Source organism: Salvelinus fontinalis, chromosome 7 (genome assembly GCF_029448725.1).
Source record: "Salvelinus fontinalis isolate EN_2023a chromosome 7, ASM2944872v1, whole genome shotgun sequence".
Taxonomy (NCBI): Eukaryota; Metazoa; Chordata; class Actinopteri; order Salmoniformes; family Salmonidae; genus Salvelinus; species Salvelinus fontinalis.
The window spans coordinates 25,803,934-25,831,358 of record NC_074671.1 but is presented as its reverse complement, the minus strand read 5'-3'; the positions used below and the strand labels follow the sequence as shown (position 1 = coordinate 25,831,358).

Below are 27,425 nucleotides of genomic sequence, written 5' to 3'. Positions count from 1 at the left end.
AGACAGACTGCCTTGACGTTTATTATCACAATGATATTTTTGCCTGACACATTAAAACAGTTATGGTTCAGAATTTAATAATGCTGTAAATCAGTACTGGCAGGGTGGGGAGATCAAGTTTATTCTACAAACACAAACCAGGGTTTCCGTTAGGAAAAGTTGGCGCTGGACAAGTGACCGGGAATATTTTTTATTTATCGGACATTTAAGCTATTTACCAGTCATCGATATGCATTGGATACGTAACCCATTAGGCTGTCTGTCCACCCGAGCAGCCAGCGCCTTCCAAAAACGACGGATATTTGCTAAATGAGCCACATTTACGTGTCCTTAAAAACAGCCTATAACTAATTACAAAAACACTATTTCCATCTGTAGCGTATGCAAAACTTTAGAGCATATTTCTCCCCATGATTTTTACTTTCCTAAAACAAATATTGTCCACCACCCTGTTCAGCTATTAGAGATATGAGCACTAAATGCATCAGGGCACTGCATAGGCCTATTGGCTTAGGCGTCCACTGTATTAGGTATATTCATTTTTGGGGGTCAAAAAATGTAAAAGGAAGAGAAGCTTAGCCCCAGAGAGAGAGATAAGAGATATGCCGGCGGCTTGCTACGACACGACATGCATTTCAGATAGGCTACTGCGTCTGCTTTAGAGATATAGGAGTACAGAAGGAGGCTAATTCGGACATTTTTAATTTGAATCTTTTTTATAAAGATAAGCATTTTATTGTTAGATTATAGGAGTAACTCCAGTAGGCCAAAAACATTCAACTGTTGGAGTCAGTCGGAGCGCCTCTGCGCACTGCCTCGTATCATAGGCCTGCAGTATAATAGGCTAATAGCCAGACCACACCAAACCTTCAAAAAGTTTCTAAACTTTATTAGGGTAATATCGAAAGTAAATCAAGCCATTGTTTATAGAGAAAGTACGAGCAGGATATTATATTCCGGAAAACACAACATTATAGTTGGAACTTAATTTGGCCAAAGAAATGGCTCAACGGAATTAAACAAAACAATGGCAAACTAGTTTAAACCTTCACAGCTTATATTGCAGTAATTACCAAGAAAGGCTAGTGCCTACCGTACCTAACAAATGAATGACTAATTATATTTATTTTACAACAGGCACACAATTAAAAAGACAAATCAAACTTAATTTAGCCAATGAAAATGTCTCAACAGAATAAAAAATAAAAAAAACATTTTTTGTCACGACTTCCGCCGAGGTCGGCCCTTCTCCTTGTTCGGGTGGTGTTCGGCGGTCGACGTCACCGGCTTTCTAGTCACCACCGATCCATTTTTCTGTTTCGTTTTGTTTTGTCTGCATAATTACACACCTGGTTTCAATTCCCCTATTATGTTCCCTATTTAACCCTCTGGCTTTCATTTCTGTTTTGTCCGTGATTGTTGGTTACGTTAGTGGTTGTTGTTATTTCTTATTATTCCCTTTGTGGAATTTTGCTGTGATTTTGAGTAAACGTTTTGTGTTTCGCTCAACACCTGTGTCCTGCATCTGACTCTGCTACTTCGCTGCACACAACCCTGACAATTTTGCATATGTAGCCCTTTCTTGTCATCAAATGTCCTAGTGACCTCAGTGGTGGAATGTTATTCATATTTTAAATATTTTTCTTTTTTTACGCAGAAAATCCAGTGTTTCTATATCAATCGGTTTTGTTATATTTCAGTCTTCTGTGATGTACTGTATATAAAGTGTAATATTGGGATGCAAATACATCATTGAATACATTTCAACGTACATTATATCTGACATGATACAGGTGTCTTATTTTTGTTAAGCCCATAACCATGTATGTGAGGTGTATACTTTTGTTTCAAAGTAGATTTGTTTAAGACTATCAAGAAACACTCTGTGTGACCCTGATTGAGCCCACTGCAGTAACAGGTTTTAAAGAACTGGCTTGGATTAATAAATAGCCCTACAATAATATACACTAATAATAATAATATGTGTAAAACAAATGACTATAAATACAAAAGAAATCTATTAAAGTTTCAAAATTGCATCCTACCTGAACAGCGAGTTGCACATTACTCAATAGAAAAATTGAGTAGGCCTATCATCTTATAAAGTAATTCACAGTGCTTTATAAAAAATTATAAACTTGGCTGAAAGCAGTGGTATATGAGACCGTATACCACGGGTATGACAAAACATTTATTTTTACCGTTCTAATTAGGTTGGTAACCAGTTTATAATAGCAATAAGGCACCTCTGGGGTTTGTGGTATATGGCTAATATACCACGGCTAATGGCTGTATCCAGGCACTCCGCGTTGCATCGTGCTAAAGAACAGCCCTTAGCCATGCTATATTGGCCATATACCACACTCCCTCGAGGCGTATTGCTTAAGTGTAATAGACTACTGAGATGGTATTGAAGAAATAAGTTGTTTCATTTTGTGATTCTAAATATTTGAATATGCAACCTAATTCAGTGATTGTCATGCATTGTGGGTAGACACTCATGCTACAGTGGTTATATTTCACTTTTAAAATAGAGCACCAGAATCTTTTGATATTTTTGTTGTTACATTTAACATTTACATTTAAGTCATTTAGCAGACGCTCTTATCCAGAGCGACTTACAAATTGGTGCATTCACCTTATGATATCCAGTGGAACAACCACTTTACAATAGTGCATCTAACTCTTTTAAGGGGGGGGGGTTAGAAGAATTACTTTATCCTATCCTAGGTATTCCTTAAAGAGGTGGGGTTTCAGGTGTCTCCGGAAGGTGGTGATTGACTCCGCTGACCTGGCGTCGTGAGGGAGTTTGTTCCACCATTGGGGTGCCAGAGCAGCGAACAGTTTTGACTGGGCTGAGCGGGAACTGTACTTCCTCAGAGGTAGGGAGGCGAGCAGGCCAGAGGTGGATGAACGCAGTGCCCTTGTTTGGGTGTAGGGCCTGATCAGTTCAATAGAGATTCATTTTCCTGCATCTTTATATGCTCTAATATCATAGGCTAATTTATTTGGGGCTAATTCACCACATGAGTAAGTGGAAAACAGATCACCATGACTCATAGTAGCCCTGTACTAATCTAAAATGACATTTAATGTCCAATGTTGCAGTTGTAGCCTACCGCCCAATGAGGCCTATACACTCGCAATGGCCAATCTGCATCTCGCAGGCTCCGTATCTCAACGCCATATCAAATATCTTTGTAAAATTGTTGCTACTGAACTCATAATTGAGAGTTGAGAAATAAAAAAGTACTGTATACCTACAGGAAGCCAAGAACATCTTCTCTCCATCTGTGACAACAGGGTAGCTTCTTTGCAATCAGAATACTTATCTTTCTCCCTAGGCCAACGCTCCTCTCTCACTCTCTCCTCAGCAGCAGGGCAGACCTGGATAATTTGGCAGGCTACAACTGTATTTATCGGCCAAAAGCCGTCAATTACCGGCAAACGGAAGCCCTGGCACACAACACAGTTACATCATCGGCACCATAGCATTATCCTTTAACTTGCAGTCTCCCAAAGCTAAATGACTATGAGGGGAGTTTACTATTGGTTCAGGCAGAGTTAACGGTCCATGTAATTGGTTCAACACTGGCTTATCATTCACAAAATGCTTGAGATAGCGCAGGAGTTATGCTGAGCTTTCGGCTAGAAACGTTATTCACTTCAATCCCCCCCATCTCACCCTCCATAAACCCTTTGCAAGCACATATAATGGCTTGGGGTCCATAACGAACATTAATCATTTAAAAGGGTTGCCGGGTGGTTCTCTGCAAATTCCTATTTGCTAAATATGAGTTTTTCTCATCCAGACTCATGCTGTTTGCACTTGGTAACTATAGTGTGTGTGTGTGTGTGTGTGTGTGTGTGTGTGTGTGTGTGTGTGTGTGTGTGTGTGTGTGTGTGTGTGTGTGTGTGTGTGTGTGTGTGAGTGCGTGTGCATGCGCAAAGAGATGTGTGCGGACAAACAAAAAGGCTGGAGTGCATCAAAGCCAGTATCCTCCTTACATTATCCAAGGAGCGATGACAAAAAAACAAAACTTTAATCTTGCTCCATAAATACTTTGACTTCATATTGTATGCATTAAAACTAAGTTTTACTAGCATAAAACAAAATGAAATTCAACAAGACAATAACACTCAAAAGTTACCCCGTAAAAGTTCTAAATATAGGCCCTGCTACAGGCCTGCTATGCATCTTACCATTTAGTCCCTACACCACAACCCATTCACACTCCAATATCTCTCTTTCTGCCCAATAACATTTTATCACACAAAACTGGTCTGCCCAAATGACACCCTATTCCCTGCATAGTGCACTACTTTTGACTATATAGGGAATAGGATGCCATTGTGGACACAGCCCTGCTCTGTCAGATTGGAATCACCTTCAATCTGAATGGCCAACTCTGCCTCTGACAAATCGCACCCTATTCCCTATATGGTGCACTACTTTTGACCAGGAACCCATAGGGAATATGGTGCCATTTGGGATGAACCCTCTGTCTCAACGCTGCTGCTTACACTTTTCTGTTAAAGCAAAAAAAAATAACATCCTTGTAGATGCATTTTGCCAAGCCAAGGTCATATTACCCACTGATTATACCATAGACAAACATACTGCCCACCATGAAGAGGAAGGAGCCTGGAGGTCCTTGTCTGCGTCCCAAATGGCACCCTATTCCCTATGGACTGCACTACTTTTGACCAGGGCCCATAGGGATTATTTTGGGAATAGGGTGCCATTTGGGACCTAATCTTTGATGACTAACTAATAATAAGGGCAAACTTTAGGTCAGGATGATATCCTTTGGGTGTTTTGGTAAGTGAAGCCAATTTAAAGGGACATAATTTGGTCAACGGATGGCAATTGGGTGGTTGGGAAAAACCTTATTTTGGGAATTGGAAATTATAGTCAGCCCACACATGCAGTACTGTAACTATATACACATGTTGGTACAAGGGGATACCCATATAATCACATATCACATTATAGCATCTCCGTGGGGTTACTGGTATGGTTGATGTATATGAGATTGTAAAACACGAGGAGCCCTGACATCACAGTTTCCTTTCCCACTGACGCTGGTGACACCCTCGCAGTTTAATCCACGCTCCTTTGCTCAATTCTGAACCCTTACGCGGAGACTGAATGAGTCTGTGTGTGTGTGAGTGTGATAGTGTACGTGTGTGAGACAGCCCGCCTCCTTGCAGTCTGGGCAACAGCTTAACCTCCCAGAACACTACGGAACCCTCTAGAGGAATTCTAGAATGACAAAAGACTCGTAAGTTTCCCACAAGGAATTCCATCCACATTCTAACCAGTTCCAACGTTCAGAGGGGGAAGCATTGGGATTAACAATGCCCTGTGTTCACTCTTGGGCCCTTCCCATTCCACCAGGTGGAAACAAAAGGAAAAGCCTTAGTAGCCATCTGTGTGTGAACTGTACAGGAGTTCTATGGGTCTACTTCATCTTGTTTGGTGATTTCCCAGGGTTGCTTCTCGGTCTACATCCCAAATGACACCCTATTCCCAACATAGTGTACTACTTTTGACCATAGCACATAGGGAATAGGAGGCCATTTTGTGTGTGTATAAGAGGCTATTGGAGTCCTAGGGGAACTGTAGTGGGGCAGCAGTCTCAGTGTTAAAGCCTCCTCTGTAATAACTAATGGGGTACTTTTCCCACCACATACATTTTTACACAGGGCCTTAATAGAGGATTTGGACGGCAGCCAAGGATGCCCTATGGCTTCCAGCCCAGCTCATTTGACTGAGACCTTCCTCCAAGGAGACTTAACTCTGTGTGCATCCCATATAGCATCCTATTCCCCATGTAGTGCACTATATAGGGCAGTGCTTGTCCAGGGCTACAATAAAAATGCCTACTGTTGGGGGTACTTGAGGACTGGAGTTGGGAAATACTGATACAGGGAATAGGGTGCCATTTGGGACACAGCCACTTTGTTTCATCTTCTCCTAACAAAAGGAAAATACTCCGGGCTCTTTCCCAGGCAGGCCACGCTCATTACAATCAGTAGGAACGGACTGTGTGTGTGTGTGTGTGTTTGAGGGGTTCTAAGGCACATATGTTTTCTGCGTTTCAGACAAAGCTAGCGTGGGAATCTGAATAGTGGCGTGCAGTCTACTGAGGCACATCAATGAAACAAACAGAGCTGAAACAGTGAGTCCAGAAACCCTGAGAGTAACATTACCATGCTTAAAGTAACTGCCCAGGGAAAATATCCCCTTTAAAAGCTCATAATCTTTTAACTCATACCCAAATAATGTAAACGCTTCCTATACTTGTATTTGTGGCCAAAGCATATATGTGAGAAAAATACACTTCAAAAAGCCCAAGTGAAATGTGCATTTCAACAGACCGTTTCAAAAATGCTTATTACTTTCTCAGAGGATGACGTCATGTTTGTGGCCGAGTTTTCTCATTGAATGAGCTGGCCAATCAGCTGTTGACTTTTCATTAATATTTTTATTGACCAGTATACGCCCACATCATTCTGTTATTGGGGTACGCCCACACCATACAAACACAGAAACGCTTTAGGTTATGACCGTAACCCCGGTTCTCTGATCGTACGAGTGAGGTATTTCCCTCTTACTCTATAAAATGGTCTACTAAAATGGACACTATCACACAAAATGGGCCCTGCCCCTCAGAAGATCCTACACCTAATACAGTATGCATCAGAGTTGGTGCAGTGATATCCAGTCTACTGTATAAAAAACTTTGCCAATGTATGAAGCCCATACAAATATCTTGGCTAGATAGGCCCTTAAATAAAGGCCAGGGCGTAGCCATGCCTCTAGTGGAATGAGCCCACAGACCAGCAGGAGACCGGAGTCCCTTACTTGTATAGGCCAAAGTGATAGCCCCCACTATTATCCAGTGAGAAAGGAGTTGTTTAGTGAGCACTTTACCCGCGTGAGGTTTGGGCCCAGGAAACAAACAGCTGATCACGTTTTCGAAACCCCTTAGTTCTGTCCATGTACACTGCATTCAGAAAGTATTCAGACCCCTCGACTATTTGGACATTTTATTACGTTACAGCCTTATTCAAATGTTTTATTGTTTTATTTTAAATCATTATCAATCTACACACAAAACCCTCAATCTACACACAATACCCCATGATGACAAAGCAAAACAGGTAATTTTTTGGTTAAAAAAAACAAAAAAAACTGCAATATCACATTTACATAAGTTTTCAGACCCTTTACTCAGTACTTTGTTGAAGCACCTTAGGCAACGATTACAGCCTAGTCTCTTCTTGGGTATGACGCGACAAGCTTGGCACACCTGTATTTGCGGAGTTTCTCCCATTCTTCTCTGCAGATCCTCTCAAGCTCTGTCAGGTTGGATGTGGAGCGTCGCTGCACAACTATTTTCAGGTCTCGCTAGAGATGTTAGATCGGGTTCCAGTCCGGGCTCTGGCTGGGCCACTCAAACCACTCCTGCGTTGTCTTGTCTGTGTGCTTAGGGTCGATGTCCTATTGGAAGGTGAACCATCGCCCCAGTCTGAGGTCCTGAGTGCTTTGGAGTAGGTTTTCATCAAGGATCTCTCTGTACTTTGCTCCGTTCATCTTTCCCCCGATCCTGACTAGTCTCCCAGTCCATGCAGCTGAAAAACCTCCCCCCAGCATGATACTGCCACCACCATGCTTCACCGTAGGGATGGTGCCAGGTTTCCTCCAGACGTGACACTTGGCATTCAGGCTAAAGAGTTCAATCTCGGTTTCATCAGACCAGAGAATCTTGTTTCTCATGGTCAGAGTACTTTAGGTGCCCTTTGGCAAACTCCAAGCGGGCTGTCATGTGCCTTTTACTGAGGAGTGGCTTACCTCTGGCCACTCTACCATAAAGGCCTGATTAGTGAAGTGCTGCAGAAATGGTTGTTCTTCTGGAAGGATCTCCCATCTCCACAGACGAACTCTGGAGCTCTGTCAGAGTGACCTTTGGTTTCTTGGTCACCTCCCTGACCCAGCCCCTTCTACCCCGATTGCTCAGTTTGGCCGGGGGGCCAGCTCTAGAAAGAGTCTTGGTGCTTCCTAACTTCTTGCATTTAATAATGATGGTGGCCACTGTGTTCTTGGAGACCTTCAATGCTGCAGAATTGTTTTGATACCCTCCCCCAGACCTGTGCCTCAACACAATCCTGTCTCAGAGCTCTACAGACAAGTTGCTCTGACATGCACTGTCAACCGTGGGAGCTTATGTAGACAGGTGTGTGCCTTTCCAAATCATGTCCAATCAATTGAATTGACCACAGGTGGACTCCAATCAAGATGTAGAAACATCAAGGATGATCATGGTAAGCAGGATGCACCTGAGCTCAATTTCAAGTCTCATAGCAAAGTGTCTGAAAACGTACGTAAGTAAGTTATTTCTGCTCTTAGTTTTTGTTATAAATGTGCAAATCATTTTGGGGTATTGTGTGTAGATTGATGAGGGGAAAATACTATTTAATCCATTTTAGAATAAGACTGTAATGTAACAAAATGTGGAAAAGGTCAAGGGGTCTGAATACTTTCCGAATGCACTGTATTTGGCCTGGCGAAGGAGTTTTATGTGCTGACTAAATGGAAACTGATAATTCTGAGTTTGTTACTCCACTGGTCTCAGAAAGAAATTACGAGTCCTTACTGTCCAAGACGAGTCAAGACCGAATACAAAAGTATTCAACACCAAGACACTCAATATGGGGCCTCGAGACCAGACTCGAGACAGAGACCAGTCCCGAGTACTGCAACACTGCCAGCTAGTGCTAACCGTTGCTGCATGAATCCCCGTGGGGATATCCATTGCCTCTAATGACCCATCGGGAACATCAGCCCCCATGTTAGAGTTTGTCGACTCAGGTTAGGTTGGCATGCTAGCCTGCAACGGAGACAGGAGGGGGAGGCTAAAGCTTCCTCTGCATGTTGCACCCCAATGCAAGCAGAACAAGGAGTGGTGTCATTGGCGGAAATCTTGTTTCCACAGGAGCAGAGTCGTGCCGGGAGCTTCTCCTCGTTTGGAGTGGGAGATGCTTTTGTCGTCATAGCTGGGATGTTATGTTTTAAGTCATCAGAAAAACTATCGTGGTAGGCTAGTCAGGTAGCTAGCGGTTAGTGGGTTATTTCTGACGTTGGCAGTCTGTGTAATGGCCGGATACCGTTTCCGAAAAAGACAGATAGAAAAGATAGATTGGTGTAGCTAGTAAAAAAGCTGGAAGAAGTAAACCCACAACATTTTGAAGCTAGCTCACGTGGTGGCTAGCTTGCTAATGACTAGCCACTGTTTGGATACAGCTAACTCAATCATGGCTGGCTTAGTGTAATAAAGGCTTCTGACAATAATGGCTTCTGAGGTAAATGAAATACTCAAATTAATACTTGAAAGATAACTGCTTTTTAACATACTAAATAAAACAAACATTTAATTCATATTGTAATTCATTATAGATCATATTTCTTAGAAATCTGGAAACCCTGGACACCACTGCAAAACATATTGAGACAGTCTGTCACGCCCTGACCGTAGAGATCCTTTTATGTCTCTATTTTGGTTGTTCAGGGTGTGAGTTTGGGTGGGCATTCTATGTCTGGTGTTCTATGTTGTCCTTGTTTTGTATTTCTATGTGTTTGGCCTGGTATGGTTCCCAATCAGAGGCAGCTGTCTATCGTTGTCTCTGATTGAGAACCATACTTAGGTAGCCTGTTCCCACCTGTGTTGGTGGGTAGTTATTTTCTGTTTAGTGTGTGTTGTCACCTTACAGAACTGTTCGTTTGTCTTTTTTGTTGTTTTGTTCAGTGTTCAGTTGATTGATTAAAATATGAACACTTACCACGCTGCACTTTGGTCCTCTTCTCCTTCTCCCGACGACGTTCCTTACACAGTCAATGTATTAATTATGGGCCGTCCTGGCTCGGACAAGGCTTATATTGAATTGATTTGAGAGGACAAGCTAATGTACAGTGCCCACTGACTTGCTTGTATATCCCTTGTTTAAAGATGCATACCTAAATTACAGTACTACACACAGGCACAAGGAATGTAGCACCAGCTGCAATTCTCAATGACTTATTTCTGTATTCCTATAAAGGCCTCATAGCTAAATAACACTATTTGACAACACAGGGAGGGAGGGAAGAAATACAGTACAGTCGGGGAAAACGGTCCGACATACAAGTAACGATTTATGTGGCTCCCCATATTAACGCAGAGAGAACTGGATTTATGTGGCTCCCCATATTAACCCAGAGAGAACTGGATTTATGTGGCTCCCCATATTAACCCAGAGAGAACTGAATGCCGGTCCGTGTCTAAATCATTGACACATCGATGATGAAGGACTTTCACTGGATATTAAATTCACCCACAAACCCCCTGCTGTAGCAGAGTGGAACCAGGCTCGCCATTGGCTAATGAAGGACTTTTTGGCGGAGGGAGGCAGAGGGGGATGGAAGGAGAGAAGGGAGAGAGGGAGAAAGGCGTAGGGAGGGAGTCCTCATGACGTGCCTTTGGATGTGTCCCAAATGGCACCTAGTCCCTATGTAGTGCACTACATTTGACCAGGGCCAGTAGTGCACTATATAGGGTACCACTTGAGATGCAGGCTCTCTCAGTGATATTTGTGCTGAGTCGCCGACTGCTGGGTCTCAGGGTGCTGCATGCTGAATGTATATTCAGGAAGATAATTTCCTCATCCCACAACCACCCCCATAGCAGCTGTCTGTTTACCTTGTCACAATTTATTAGATGGGGGATTAAGGGGTAGTGATGGGTTAAGGGGGGGGGGTGATTTTTCCACATACAGTAAGCAGTAGCCTAAAAGCAATGCCCACGAAATGAACACTTTTTCACGTCTTATAGTGTATAGTAGAGTTTACAACTGATTGAAAAACGTATTTGATTAACATTCAATCATATCCTGCTTACTCATCTGACAATGAGGTAAAGAGCCATGGCCTATAGCATGCTAGTTATTATATACTCCAATGCACACACGCCTCCGAACCACATGCCAGTCAACAGATGATGCAAGGTCACTGTCATTGTCAAAGCTTGTGTCCCAAATGGCACCTTATCCCCTATACAGTGCACTACTTTTGACCAGGGCCCATAGGGGGGGGGGGGGGGGGGGGGGGGTCAGTGCACTATATAGGGAATCGTGTGCCATTTTTGGCTCACACCTAGTCATTGTCACTGCTGTCAATCTGAGGAGCAGGAAGCCCAATCTGAGGAGCAGGAAGCCTGTGTCATGTGGTGTCCTTGAGGCCTCCCAGTAGATCAGGGTTTATGGTTTATGAGAGTCACGTCCTGGTGATGTCACACCCTGCTTAACACATCTGTCCACTAAATCAGCCAACCAGGAAACAGGAGCCAATAAGGACCAACCAGGAAACAGCAGCTATTAAGACTGCAGATGACAAGGACGAGCTAAAAGACAGGAAGCAAATCTGGGGTTCCAGAGCCTTGAAGGTTCTATAAAAGGTTTCAGAATCGTACATTTAAACTGTCAGATTCACATCCTGAATAAACAAATCAATGAGTTGATGGGTGTTTGGTTGGTTAAATCAGGCGTTTTAGTGCTAAACTAGAATAAAAGCCTGTAACTCCAGGTTGAAGACTATTGCTCTAATAGTCCCATAAAGCCAACGTGTTAGATATAGTAGAGCACTCATCCCTTTCACCTGGAAACCCATTGGAAACAGTCCCCATGGAGACCCTCGAAACCTCTTTCTAAGTCTCCCAATGGGAACCTAGGAGCATACAGCTCAACCCTGGATATGAAATACACATGGCCAACCTGTCAGCACCTTTCAGCTCCTTTGCAGCCAAGAGAATAGCACTGAACAGCAGGAGAAGGAGAAAAGCGCATGGCTTAACGCACAGCACACAGTAAGCACTGCTCTACAGGCTGATAAGATGCTTTCCTGAGATTTCGGAATTCAAGGAGAACGGTCTGTGGTTTCCAAGGCATCCTACTTAAAAAGGGAAAGAGTGAGATTGACAGAGCTAGACAGAAATAGAAAAAAGAGAGAGAGAGAGAGCGCAAGATCGACAGATAGACAGACAGAGGCAGAATCAGCCCTGGTTCCAGACAGACAGACAGAGACAGAAGTAGAATCCTCCCAGGTTTTTCCAGTGGTTGCCTACTTGTACCCCAGTTTGACAGGTTCCTGAGGGAGCAGACTGCACACTCAGCACAGCTTGATGCAGCTGCTCCCAGCTGTTACTGAAGCTGCATAGTGGTGTGTGTGTGTGTGTGTGTGTGTGTGTGTGTGTGTGTGTGTGTGTGTGTGTGTGTGTGTGTGTGTGTGTGTGTGTGTGTGTGTGTGTGTGTGTGTGTGTGTGTGTGTGTGTGTGTGTATGTGTGTATGTGTGTGTGTGTGTGTGTGTGTGTGTACACAAGCACAACCGAGTTTGCAATTACTGTACTGCTCCACCTCCCTGTGCTTAGCCAGTCCCAACGAATTACACAGGACACCAGGTCACCACTCAATCAGTGACATGCACTAGTATCTCAAGGTACAATTCAGCCCTACAATCACTCGAGGAATCTTTATGACCAGGATCAAATTTACCAATAAGTATCTTGCTTGGCAGCGGTCCCTCAAACAAAGTTTGAATGACACGCAATACGTCAAGTTTGGATTCAGCCCCAAGCTAGGATTCAGCCTAGCTCACTGGAGGGATCTTCTGTACGACCTGGCTACACTACACATAAATATCAGATGGTGTCCAGCTTGACAAGGGCCCCTGAGGCCGTGAAGAAGTGCTGATCCACCGAGAGAAGAGATGAGCTATCGATATCTCAGATGGCTTTACTGGCAGAAACCCTGCCCGGTGATTCCACTGCCTTGTGTATGAGTGCCAAGCAGGCTCTATCGTCATCTCTACTTCGCGTAGCAGCAGTTGACGCCTACAGTCGGTCTGCCAAGGCAAGGGATGCTCTGTAGGATCCCCCATGTCTAATGTTAGTGTGTGCGTGGTGGTTGCCTAAAGCTAACTGCTTCATCTAACAGTAGATAAGAAGTCACTGAACTGCTAAACTCAAAAACCTGCAGTAATGTTACTTTTGCATTATATATATATATATTTCAATGTTCCTTCCATCTGGTATAATTGATCCTCTCTAGTCTCTCTGCCCACATCTCTCTACTCCCTTCTCACCTCTCTACCTTTCTCTCTCTCTATGCCTGCTCTCTCTTTCTCTCTACTTCCATCCCATCTCACCAATTCCCTCCTCTTCTTTCCCTCCCTTGCTCTTCCTCCTTCCCTCCCTTCCCCTCTCCCGAGGTCCTGCTGTTCTCTACACAGGTTCTGTTCTTCTCCTCTTTGTTCTATGGTCCCTGGCTGGGTCACTGTAGGGGCTTAAGGCTTCCGCACGCTTCGGTTCGGCTGAACCGAACGAGTGTGCTCGCATACTCCCTTAAAAGAATGTAGCTTGAAAAACAAGAACAAATATGTTTGTCCATCTTGAAACCTCGTAGCCAGTATACACTTCCTCAAAATAGTCTGAATTAATTTTAAGATAACTCAAGAAATCGTTTATTCATTTTGAAGTTTTTGCTGAGGAGATCTTAGTCGCGGAATTTTACATCTAACTAAGATGTTTGATGCAGTAATTCTCAAGCGAAAAAAATGTGCATGAAAATGAGTCGTCTATCGTTGAATGACAACAAACACTTCATTGAAGAATCCCTACTGTTGACCAATGACCGACGAAGGGGCGAAGACTTCGGGTTCCAAAATTAGTCTCGACACAATAAAAAATATGTAATGTAGACGAAGAGCTGAAAAAACCCTTGCCGAAGACCAAAACTAACAAAAACGGCACAAAATGTCGTCATAATATATGCACAAACTGTTTCAGATGGGAAGCATGCGGAAGCTTTTAGGCTGAAGAACACTGTACAAACATTCAGAGCATTCTGCATTCTATTCCTCGCCAACATTCTCTCTGACAGAGACCTAACTGTAAGGCTTCCCCTCTGTTCTACCCATCAGACACTGTGCTGCGTGTTGCTTTCAAAGTTTTACAAAGTGAACAAGAGGAAACTGTCTTAGCGCTACCTGGATGAGCTTCACAAAAGCCTATGGAATGGGAAAAAATACATACAAATAATCAAACTACCATAACATTTTACGGTCGTCTGTTTAAAGTCAGTGTTACTGTAGGTTTTCTGCATCATTGGCTTTCAACTATTACTAAATACATGTGAGAAGATATCATTTCTAAAACATTGTGTGTCTGGATGCACGTGCTCTCTTTGCATAGTGTTCATCAGATCCCATGGGACCTGACATCTGTTAGTGATTTGGCCTGTTCCTTTATGTTTTCGGATGACTTGAATGACTTCACCACCAGGTGCGATGGCTTTCCGCCGAGCGTATATCTCTGTACTGCATGTGGTGTAGGCGGTGTGTGTGTGTGTGCGTGCGTGACAATGGGCTGCTGGGATATTTCAAAGCCACCCCCGCGCAGCACTTGTGTCGTACGTGACTGAGTTTACAGCTCGGAAAGAGGATCAATCCCACAATGCATCTTGGCAGAGACTTCAATAGATGAGCGTATAGTGAGATCGACAGAGAGAGGATTTCAAAAAAACACATGACCAAATACTGCCTTTACAAACACACACATGCATAGTGTAACTGCAATTACTCTATCCACTTATCCTCTGTATGTTGTTTGGTGGACAAATATCATTTTGTTAAATCAATCACTAGCATTTCTCTCTGTCTCTCCGTAACGCAGAGTAATATGGAGTGTGTGCATTGTGTGAGTTTGGTCCTGTCAGGGTTGTTGGCGGCCCGCCAAGCTATCTATGGGTTCAACCTCAGCTCCCCTGGCCAAGCTCCAAGGATAACAAGCTGCCTGAGGTTGACTCATCCCAAATGGCACCCTATGGACCCTGGTCAAACGTAGTGCACTTACAGGGTGCCATTTGGGACGCAGCCTGGAGAGGAGAGTGACTTTACAGCTAACTCCGCCTGTGGTCAGTACAGAGACATGAGACAGATCGTTGTAGTGAGCATTCGTATTATACTGTTGTGTGTAGGAACATGACAGGAACATGGAACATTTGAGTTGTATAGATTTTGAAGGTCAGGTGAATATTGGACAACTGCTTTTTTGGCTGATGAAATGGTGTCATATTTGGGGTCAAATATCTGTTTGGTTTCAATGAAACCAGTAGCTATGTTTGTCATTCCATATCATCCTCACACGGTACATGCATCATTTAACAAGACGTTTGGGTGTACGAACTTCTCACAGGAACTAGTATGTTCTGGAACATTTGAACAACTGAACACTGACAGAGAGAGAGTGAGAAATGAATAGATACCTGCCGTAGGAGACAACTAGGATTAGAAGCCTTGGTCTGAACCCTAGTTCTGGACTAAAACAGTAACTCTTTGCTGAAAGGTTCAGTTCGTTTTGGCTGCTTTGGGCCTGGATGGCCAGCACAACTCAGAAATCTGATTCTCTCTGCACTGTAGATGAGTCCTGAAGCTGTCCCCCAACGCAAAACCTACCTCCAACACCCAATCCAACCCAGCCTTCCCACCACCCCACCCCCCATCCTCTCCCCGTCTGTGGCCTCGCCAGCCTGTGCTTACAGAGCACATCTGCTCCCTGTTACTCCTGGAGTCTTCGCTGTCAATTCAATTAGTACGCGTCGGCTCAGGTCGTACACACACACACAAGTACAAACACCCACACACATCCATGCCAAGTTCTCCTTTTCAGATGAGTCAGCTAAATTGCACACACAGCATATGTTCTGTCCTGTGCCTTTCAAGCATAAAGGGAATATTAACATCGGGGGCTATAAATGCGAAGGTGCTAGAGTGAAATCTAGGAGCTAAATAAGAACACAAAATGCACTATATATACACAACTATATGGACACCCCTTAAAATGATTGGATTCGGCTATTGCAGACAAACCCGTTGCTGACGGGTATATACAATCGAGCACACAGCCATGTCAAACTCCGTAGACAAACATTGGTTGTAGAATGGCTTTACTGAAGAGCTCAGTGACTTTCAACGTGGCACCGTCATAGGATGCCACCTTTCCAACAAGTCATCTTCATCAACTTTCTGCCCTGCTAGAGCTGCCCCGGTCAACTGTAAGTGCTGTTATTGTGAAGTGGAAACGTCTAGGAGCAACAACGGCTCAGCCGCAAAGTGGTAGGCAACACAAGCTAAAGAACGGGACCACCGAGTGTTGAAGCGCCTAGTGTATAAAAATCATCTGTCTACGGTTGCAATACTGACTACAGAGTTCTAAACTTCCTCAGGAAGCAACGTCAGCACAAGAACTGTTCGTCGGGAGCTTCATGAAATGAGTTTCCATGGCCGAGCAGCCGCACACAAGCCTAAGATCACCATGCACAATGCCAAGCGTCGGCTGGAGTGGTGTAAAGCTGGCTGCCATTTGACTCTGGAGCAGTGAAAACGTGTTCTCTGGAATGATGAATCATGCTTCACCATGTGGCAGTCCGACGGACGAATCTGTGTTTGGCGGTTGCCAGGAGAACACTACCTGCCCAAATGCATAGTGACAACTAAAGTTTGGTGGAAGAGGAATAATGGTCTGGGGTTGTTTTTCATGGTTCGGGCTAAGCCCCTTAGTTCCGGTGAAGGGAAATGTTAACGCTACAGCTTACAATGACATTCTATACAATTCTGTGCTTCCAAATTTATGACAACAGTTTGCGGAAGGACCTAATTCCTCTGTGCACAAAGCGAGGTCCATACAGAAAGGGTTTGTCGAGATCGGTGTGGAATAACTTGACTGGCCTGCACAGAGACCTGACCTCAACCCCATCGAACAACTTTGCGATGAATTGGAATGCCGACTGCGAGCCAGGCCTAATCGCCCAACATCAGTGCCCGACCTCACTAATGCTTTTGTGGCTGAATGGAAGCAAATCCCTGCAGCAATGTTCCAACATCTAGTGGAAAGCCTTCCCAGAAGAGTAAAGGCTGTTATAGCAGCAAAGGGGGGACCAACTCCATATTAATGCCCCTGAATTTTGGAATGTTCGATGAGCAGGTGTCAACATACTTTTGGTCATGTAGTGTACTTTTGGTTATGAGAGTACAGAGAACTGACAGGAAACTGGCATGTAATAAAGAAGGCTAGCAGATGGTTACACACACACACACACACACACACAGTATCAGTCTCCATAGTCTGGTGATATTTCCAGGGCTGAACATGAAGCTCCTTACCCCTCTAGAGTATGCTAACACACAGTCAATAAAACAAAGCACACAGACAGACACCTCTAAAATGCCAATACTCTCATTCACTACAAAAGAGGACAATAGCCCCAGAAAAACCCAGTGGATAATGTTATTACACACAGAGAGAGAGAGAGAGAGAGAGAGAGAGAGAGAGAGAGATAAAGAGAGATAAAGAGAGATAAAGAGAGAGAGAAAAATAAAGAGAGAGAGAAAGAGAAAGAGAGAGAAAGAGAAAGAGAGAGAGAGAGAAAGAGAGAGAGAGAGAGAAAGAGAGAGAAAGAGAAAGAGACATTTGAAAAGGTCAAACTATCAGAGAATGATGGAAAATGACTCAGGTCGACTGAGTTTCTGTAGCTATAGTAAAAACCAACGATGTTTATCTAAAATATGAGGCAATAGATCATGGAAAGACCTATTGTTGCGCTCCCACCATCACGCTGCAACTAAAATGAAAAAACGGAACGCTGACTGCCCTCCTGAGACATGAGAGGTATTAGGGGATGATGTGGCACACATGGCAGACACACAGACACACACAAACACACACGCACAAATGGCTGATGCCGGTTTCTAAATCAAGCGTAGCCAAGGCAGATTCTCTCTTCATACCACAATATATGCGTCCCAAATGGCACCCTATTCCCTACATAGTGTATATGACCAGGTCAAAAGTAATGCACTAGATAGGGAATAGGGTGCCATTTGGGACGCTGTCAATGAGTTTGATCTTGGGCCCTACGTTGTTCTGTGACTAATTAACTGCAGTATCAAGAACAGATGTTTACTTCATGCCTGATATGAACACGTACGTAGCTGAACAGACGGGCTCTCAGGTATTGGGGAACGGAATGGGAATGCACTTTGTAAGACGCACAAAAGAGTTTTGGAAGACGTTGTAACCCATTATTCCATTAACTGAGATCTAAAATCAGGCTACGCTCTATGATATTCATGATCTGATCTGACTACATTATCTGATCGGACTACATTATCTAATCGGACTACATTGTCTGATCGGACTACATTGTCTGATCGGACTACATTGTCTGATCGGACTACATTGTCTGATCAGACTACATTGTCTGATCGGACTACATTATCGGATCGGACTACATTATCGGATCTGACTACACTATCTAATCTGACTACACTATCTAATCTGACTACACTATCTAATCTGACTACATTATCTAATCTGACTACATTATCTAATCTGACTACATTATCTAATCTGACTACATTATCTAATCGGACTACATTATCTAATCTGACTACATTGTCTGATCTGACTACATTGTCTGATCGGACTTCATTATCGGATCTGACTACATTATCTAATCTGACTACATTATCTGATCAGACTACACTATCTAATCTGACTACATTATCTAATCTGACTACATTATCTGATTGGAGTATATTATCGGATTTTAATATCATCTAATGTTTATCATGACTGCAACCCTCTAAAGGTGGTGAGGATCTCTCAGATGGTAACTATATGTGTTTCATTTGGGGGAGGGATTTTTTTTGGCATCTAACCCCTGATTCAGTGTCAGCTATTTTTTGCCCCCCCCCCCCCCCCCCCCCCCCCCCTAATGGTTAAAGGGATCCTTCAGGATTTTGGCTATGAGGCCCTTTATATACTACCTCAGAGTCCGAACTCGTGGACACCATTTTTATGTCTCCTCGTGCAGTTTGAAGGAAGTTGCTAGCTAGCATTAGCGCAATTGCTAAATAGCGTTAGTGCAATGACTTGGAGTCTACGGTAACTGCTAGCCTGACTTCCAGTCATTTCGCTAACGCTAGTTAGCATTGGCTCGCCTAACTTCCATCATACTGGATGCAGAGACATAAAAATGGTATCCATGCGTTCATCTGACTCGGGGGAAGTAGATCAATGGCTTCATTGCCAAAATCTGGAAGGATCACTTTAATGTAAGGAGTAGATCAATCCGGTCCTTGATAGTTTTTGGGGTATTTATTTAACTAGGCAAGTCAGTTAAGAACAAATTCTTATTCACAATGATGGCCTTGGAACAGTGGGTTAACTGCCTTGTTGGGGTGCAGAACGACAGATTTTTACCTTGTCAGCTCAGGGATTTGATCTAGCAACCTTTTGGTTACTGGGCCAACGCTCTAACCACTGGGCTACCTGCCGCCTCAAGCCTCAACCTCCACCTCCACCTCAAGCTTTTATTGGCAGTCTCTACTGCTAGCACCGAGAGTAGCCAAGTGTCCAAATAGCTTAGTTCCCTATCACACTTATGGTGCAATTCCATATAGGATTTACGCTAACGTTTTACCCAAAAGGTTCAGACTTTTCTGTTTCCATTTACGCTGGCCAGCAACTGTCTCTCACTTGGGGTCAAAGCCAGGTCACTGGTACTTTTCAGCTGGCATTTACATAACAATGGTTAACTGTGAACTTTAACAGTTTCTCACAAAGCAACTGTCTCGATTATGCTGAGATTGTTGATTCTGCTCTTCACAAGTCCTCACACCCAGCCCTAGCTATGGAAACACACTTCCCCTAGTATAGCATAAGGGTGCATACACTAGTGTAACACTGGTGTTACAGTCCAAAAGCAGCGTTAGCATTCCCTCGGTTTTCACTGCTTTGTGCAGCCACGTCTCCTATACGCTAAGCAACGGTGGAGCCAGCTTCCCCCTGAAGCTAGGACAGCAGAGTCCCTTTCCAATCTTCCGAAAACACCTGAAAACCTGCCTCTTCAAAGAGTATCTTAAATGATCCCACAACACCCCCCGGTAAAAAAAAAAAAAAGAAGCCTTTTGTGAACTAACTTTCTAGCACAGACTTCGCTGATAGCTACTTTATTGAGGAAAGATGTTCTTACTATGACAGCTATGTGGTTGTGCCACCTAGCTATCTTAAGATGAATGCACTGACTGGAAGTCACTCTGGACGAACAGAACCTGATAGGAGACCATTTGCCAAAGCTGCTTTTCTCTCCTTAATTAAAAATAATGGAATTGATTCCAGCACTGGTCCTGTCAATATCCCCACCGTGCCTGTCTGACGGTGCCCTCAGGGCTAATCTGATCACCCCCCCCCTGTCATCAAAGACAATAAGACAAAGAGCCTTGGCAAGACACAGTTCGCTTACCCCCCCCCCTTAACAGACAGACACACATTGAAGAACGAAAAAGTTTGGTTTTCACCCCGCATCTCCTGAAATCTCAGTTGTTTTGCTTTAATATAAAAACCCATTGATATTTAGCCCTCATATCACAGAGATATGACAGTACTTAACGGGTCACCCAGATGGAAGGAGGGGGAAAGATGTATTAAAACACTCTATGGCTGCTTTACAAATTGCGTCCAATTCCCTTTATAATGCTCTACTTTTGACCAGGGCACCTAAGGCTCTGGTCAGAAGCACTGCACTATATAGGCACAAACCCAGATTTCCAATTCTCACAGATGTTCTGAATCTTATAGAAACCCTGTATATCATTTCCATGTCATTATTCGATGGGGGTGGGTAGCCAATCAGGGGAGGGCCCCATGTGTGTGTGTGCCAATGAGGCGTGAGGAAACCGGGTCCCACCCGGCTCTGCAGTGGTACTCCATCACCATCATTGTGCCGACACGCTGGGTGCTTTCAGCCAATCAAGGTGCTGGCCTGCTGTGCTGTTCTCGACCAATCACAGCACAGTCCCGCTGTGCCTATTCAGCAAATCACTTTGCTGGCCCGCTGTGTGTTCTGGGTGGCAGCCAGGCGCCAGAATGTGTGTGTGTGTGTGCGCGTGAGTATGGGTGTGCATGAGCATATGTGTGTGTGTGCTGGAATGGAATGTTGTGTCAAAGTATATTAGACAACCTGCAGAGAGAAGCTCTAATGTCTCTGCTGTTTCTCCTTCAGGACAGGAACAGAACACTGGGCAGACAGGAAGGACGTAAAACTATAGAAGTCATAGCAATCCTATCAAACTGTCAACGGGAGACGTCGGGAGAAGTCTTTCGCAAAGGGTGGAGACCAGAGAACGTGTGTGTGTGTGTGTGTGTGTGTGCGCGCGCGCGTGCGTGCGTGTGTGTGTGTGTGTGTGTGTGCGTGTGTGTGTGTGTGTACTAGCAGCCCATACCTCAGTCTCTTGTAGTACTGTTTGACTTTGTCCAGCGAGGCAGAGTTAATCTGAGCCTGGTATTCCTCTACAGACACACTATCCCTGTAGTAATACCCTTCCATACTCTCTAGAGCTACACACACACAATGACAGAGGGAGAGAGAGAGAGAGTGAGAGAGAGCGAGAGACAGAGGAGAGAGGGGGAGAGGAGAGAGAGAGAGAGGGGGAGAGGAGAGAGAGAGGAGAGGAGAGAAGGGGAGAGGAGAGAGAGAGAGAGGGGGAGAGAGAGAGAGAGGGGGAAAAGCAAGCGAGAGGAGAGACAGAGAGAGGAGGAGAAAGATAGAGGGGAGAGAGAGAGAGAGGGGGGGAGAGGAGAGAGAGAGGAGAGGAGAGAGAGAGGAGAGAGAGAGAGGAGGAGAAAGAGAGAGGGGAGAGACAGAGAGAGGAGGAGAAAGAGAGAGGGGAGAGAGACACATTACAACATGTTACTGCAGAGATACAGCACTCTAGTTTTACTGTCACATGCACAGGACCCAGCAGGTGTAAAACAGTACAGTGAAATGCCTTGCACGCTCTTTCCCAACCATGCATAATAGAGGTAGTAATATAGATATGAAATAAAACACGTGAAATGCCAGAGAAGAAAAAAAAGACAAACAATTACGAGAATCCACTTATATACAGAAATCCATCAATATCCTGACCCGTATTCATAAAGCATCACAGAGTAGGAGTGCTGATCTTAGGATCAGTTCCTCCCCTTCCATGGAACCGTCTTCATCATGATCTAAAAGGCAAAACTGACCCTAGATCAAGGTTCCTTCTCGGAGCGTCGTTATGACAACGGACCCTGTTGGCCAAGCGGGGTCTTACCCTGGGTGAATAGGACAGGGTAGATCTTGAAGCCTCCTCCGTTCCGGAGGCGCTGGGGTAGCTGGGAGAAGTAGAATGTCTCCACGTAGAAACAGACCTTCAGGGCCTGGCGTGTCCCCTCCACCGCATACGACATGGGCATGTCTGGGAGAGAGAGACAGCAAGGGTCAAGGGCCAAACGTAGGTTGCGTCATCAATGCAGCCCTATTCCCTCCATAGTGCACTACTTTTGACCAGAGCCCTACGGGCAGCAGGTTCCATTTGGCGCGTAGTTATACAGATGGGGAACATAACAGGTTTAATAAACGACATGTTATATACAGCAGGGAACACAACAAGCCAAATGGGATTGAATGAAGCTGAGCTGAATGTAATTGAAATGAGTTGAATTACATTCACAGTAAGATAATGTTATCTAAATGAATGGAGTAGGGACAGGGGGTGATCTCCTATAGATATACAATATGTCGTACAGGATCATGTCTCTCCATACATACTTGCAACCAGTGGTTCTCCTTCAAACTGTCTGAAGTAGAAGGTGACTTTCTCCAAGTCAATCAGAGCTACCTGAGTATCCTCCAACATGGCCTGCTCGTCAGTCTGTAGAGAGAAACACAATCAGTCACTCCTCCAACATGGCCTGCTCCTCTGCCTGCACAGAGAGATACACAATCAGTCACTCCTCCAACATGGCCTGCTCCCCTGCCTGCACAGAGAGAAACACAATCAGTCACTCCTCCAACATGGCCTGCTCCTCTGCCTGCACAGAGAGATACACAATCAGTCACTCCTCCAACATGGCCTGCTCCTCTGCCTGCACAGAGAGATACACAATCAGTCACTCCTCCAACATGGCCTGCTCCTCTGCCTGCACAGAGAGATACACAACCAGTCACTCCTCCAACATGGCCTGCTCATCAGTCTGTAGAGAGAAACACAATCAGTCACTCCTCCAACATGGCCTGCTCCTCTGCCTGCACAGAGAGATACACAATCAGTCACTCCTCCAACATGGCCTGCTCCTCTGCCTGCACAGAGAGAAACACAATCAGTCACTCCTCCAACATGGCCTGCTCCTCTGCCTGCACAGAGAGATACACAACCAGTCACTCCTCCAACATGGCCTGCTCATCAGTCTGTAGAGAGAAACACAATCAGTCACTCCTCCAACATGGCCTGCTCCTCTGCCTGCACAGAGAGATACACAATCAGTCACTCCTCCAACATGGCCTGCTCCTCTGCCTGCACAGAGAGATACACAATCAGTCACTCCTCCAACATGGCCTGCTCCTCTGCCTGCACAGAGAGATACACAATCAGTCACTCCTCCAACATGGCCTGCTCCTCTGCCTGCACAGAGAGATACACAATCAGTCACTCCTCCAACATGGCCTGCTCATCAGTTTGAATTTGTTTTAAATGAAACTAGGCAAGTCAGTTAAGAACACATTCTTATTTACAATGACGGCCTACCAAAAGGCAAAAGGCCTCCTGCGGGGACGGGGGCTGGGATTAAAAATAAAAATATAGGACAAAACACACATCACGACAAGAGAGACACCACAACACTACATAAAGAGACACCTAAGACAACAACATAGCATGGCAGCAACACATGACAACACAGCGTGGCAGCAACACAACATAACAACAACATGGTAGCAACACAACATAACAACAACATGGTAGCAACACAACATGGCAGCAACACAACATAACAACAACATGGTAGCAACACAACATAACAACAACATGGTAGCAACACAACATGGCAGCAGCACAACATAACAACAACATGGTAGCAACACAACATAACAACAACATGGTAGCAACACAACATAACAACAACATGGTAGCAACACAACATAACAACAACATGGTAGCAACACAACATGGCAGCAGCACAACATAACAACAACATGGTAGCAACACAACATAACAACAACATGGTAGCAACACAACATAGCAGCAGCACAACATAACAACAACATGGTAGCAACACAACATAACAACAACATGGTAGCAACACAACATGGCAGCAGCACAACATGGCGGCAGGACAAAACATGGCACACACATTATTGGGCACAGACAACAGCACAAAGGGCAAGAAGGTAGAGACAACAATCCATCTCGTGAAGCAGCCACAACTGTCAGTCTGCACAGAGAAGCACACAACAATGTGTGTGAGAGAATGTGTGTTTGAGGCAGAGAAACACACCAGTGGGTCAGTGTGAGAGAGAATGTGTGTTTGAGGCAGAGAAACACACCAGTAGGTCAGTGTGAGAGAGAATGTGTGTTTGAGGCAGAGAAACACACCAGTGGGTCAGTGTGAGAGAGAATGTGTGTTTGAGGCAGAGAAACACAACAGTGGGTCAGTGTGTGAGAGAATGTGTGTTTGAGGCAGAGAAACACACCAGTGGGTCAGTGTGTGTGAGAATGTGTGTGTCGCTTCCTTTCCATTCTCCATGCAGCATGTTTACATGTTGGTGCGTGCGGGTTAAAGTGAGTGTACAGTGCCTGGTGTGTGTGTCTGCTTCCTTTCCCAACATCCGTCACAACATCCTCTCACACAAACAACTAACACATCTGCTCCCAGGCCAGACACAGAGGAGAAGGAAACGCTTTGGCTAGTGCCTAGCTGCTCCTCTGTCACACTCCTCCTCTCTCCCTCCTTTCCCATCTCTCCCTCTCTAATAAACGGTGCAGCAGAAGCATTATGTACCTACTGTGTGGTTGAAGTGTTACCGGAGAGACATTAGGGATGCCCTGTCTGACTGTCGTGTGAGAACAGAAAGTACGGTCGTCACTTACCAGGAGCCAACCACTACCTCACAATGGTGTGTGGGAAGGTTTGCCGATAGCGGGTTTAACACGCACACGGTTCGGCATGCACACACACACCACTGCCTTTGATTTTTGCTTGCACCTGCAGGTACAGTGTCTCTGCTTAGAGTTAAGATGTATATACACTGCTCAAAAAAATAAAGGGAACACTTAAACAACACAATGTAACTCCAAGTCAATCACACTTCTGTGAAATCAAACTGTCCACTTAGAAAGCAACACTGATTGACAATAAATTTCACATGCTGTTGTGCAAATGGAATAGACAAAAGGTAGAAATTATAGGCAATTAGTAAGACACCCCCAAAAAAGGAATGGTTCTGCAGGTGGTGACCACAGACAACTTCTCAGTTCCTATGCTTCCTGGCTGATGTTTTGGTCACTTTTGAATGCTGGCGGTGCTTTCACTCTAGTGGTAGCATGAGACGGAGTCTACAACCCACACAAGTGGCTCAGGTAGTGCAGCTCATCCAGGATGGCACATCAATGCGAGCTGTGGCAAAAAGGTTTGCTGTGTCTGTCAGCGTAGTGTCCAGAGCATGGAGGCGCTACCAGGAGACAGGCCAGTACATCAGGAGATGTGGAGGAGGCCGTAGGAGGGCAACAACCCAGCAGCAGGACCGCTACCTCCGCCTTTGTGCAAGGAGGTGCACTGCCAGGGCCCTGCAAAATGACCTCCAGCAGGCCACAAATGTGCATGTGTCTGCTCAAACGGTCAGAAACAGACTCCATGAGGGTGGTATGAGGGCTCGACGTCCACAGGTGGGGGTTGTGCTTACAGCCCAACACCGTGCAGGACGTTTGGCATTTGCCAGAGAACACCAAGATTGGCAAATTCGCCACTGGCGCCCTGTGCTCTTCACAGATGAAAGCAGGTTCACACTGAGCACATGAGCACATGTGACAGAGTCTGGAGACGCCGTGGAGAACGTTCTGCTGCCTGCAACATCCTCCAGCATGACCGGTTTGGCGGTGGGTCAGTCATGGTGTGGGGTGGCATTTCTTTGTGGGGCCGCACAGCCCTCCATGTGCTCACCAGAGGTAGCCTGACTGCCATTAGGTACCGAGATGAGATCCTCAGACCCCTTGTGAGACCATATGCTGACACATGCACATTTGTGGCCTGCTGGAGGTCATTTTGCAGGGCTCTGGCCGTGCACCTCCTTCCACAAAGGCGGAGGTAGCAATCCTGCTGCTGGGTTGTTGCCCTCCTACGGCCTCCTCCACGTCTCCTGATGTACTGGCCTGTCTCCTGGTAGCGCCTCCATGCTCTGGACACTACGCTGACAGACACAACAAACCTTTTTGCCACAGCTCGCATTGATGTGCCATCCTGGATGAACTGCACTACCTGAGCCACTTGTGTGGGTTGTAGACTCCGTCTCATGCTACCACTAGAGTGAAAGCACCGCCAGCATTCAAAAGTGACCAAAACATCAGCCAGGAAGCATAGGAACTGAGAAGTGGTCTGTGGTCACCACCTGCAGAACCATTCCTTTTTTGGGGCTGTCTTACTAATTGCCTATAATTTCCACCTTTTGTCTATTCCATTTGCACAACAGCATGTGAAATGTATTGTCAATCAGTGTTGCTTCCTAAGTGGACAGTTTGATTTCACAGAAGTGTGATTGACTTGGAGTTACATTGTGTTGTTTAAGTGTTCCCTTTATTATTTTGAGCAGTGTATATATGGAGTTCAGAGAGAGAGAGAGAGAGAGAGTGCCTCTTAACCTCCACACTCATGCAAAACATACTTAATCCTGTCTCAAATGAAATGGAGTTCAACTTCTGAAAACCAGAAAATACCACTTCTTTTCACTTTAAATTACATTTGGGCTATCTCAACCATTCAGTCAGTGTATAAATAATGATTAGAAAATATCACTGGGAACAATAATTGCTTTCTGAGTGATATTCTCCCCCTCATCCCCAGCAGACCAGGGGGCAAAACTCTTCCTCCTCCTCTGTTCTCTAAGTGGGTGAAGTTAGACTTTACAATGGAGATTTTCTCTCTAACACAATGACAAACTGTAGTGCTCCAGTGCACTTAAACAAAGTGCACTTATCCGGAATTGACTACAACTACGAATTCTGCAACTATCCTAATGTAGACGTATGTGTGTGGGGACTGACAGAGGTCAAATCTGGTCTGTTATCGGTTATCCTGTACTGAACTGTACCAAAACAGCAGTGCTAAGCTGGGCTACAGAGCTACATAGTGTCCAGTTGTTGAACCATGGAGAGGCAGTATTGGGTGTACTGTAGGACGCTAGGAGAGCCAAGTCCCCTCATTAAACAAGAGGACAAAGCTCCTCTGAGGACAGTCGCAGTACAATGACACGGCTG

The 27,425-nt window shown here is 44.9% G+C and overlaps 1 protein-coding gene across 5 annotated transcripts in view; it reads right to left on the bottom strand.

Moving 5' to 3' along the window:
- prex2 (phosphatidylinositol-3,4,5-trisphosphate-dependent Rac exchange factor 2) overlaps positions 1 to 27,425 on the bottom strand; it is a 212,689-nt gene that overhangs the window by 23,473 nt on the left and 161,791 nt on the right. For all 5 annotated transcript variants that reach the window (XM_055928871.1, XM_055928872.1, XM_055928873.1 and 2 more), the window contains 3 exons: positions 22,730 to 22,832; positions 22,233 to 22,376; positions 21,378 to 21,492 (listed from right to left, as the gene is read on the bottom strand). In XM_055928871.1, coding sequence (XP_055784846.1) covers positions 21,378 to 21,492; positions 22,233 to 22,376; positions 22,730 to 22,832 — 362 coding nt within the window. The remainder of the gene's footprint in view (positions 1 to 21,377; positions 21,493 to 22,232; positions 22,377 to 22,729; positions 22,833 to 27,425) is intronic.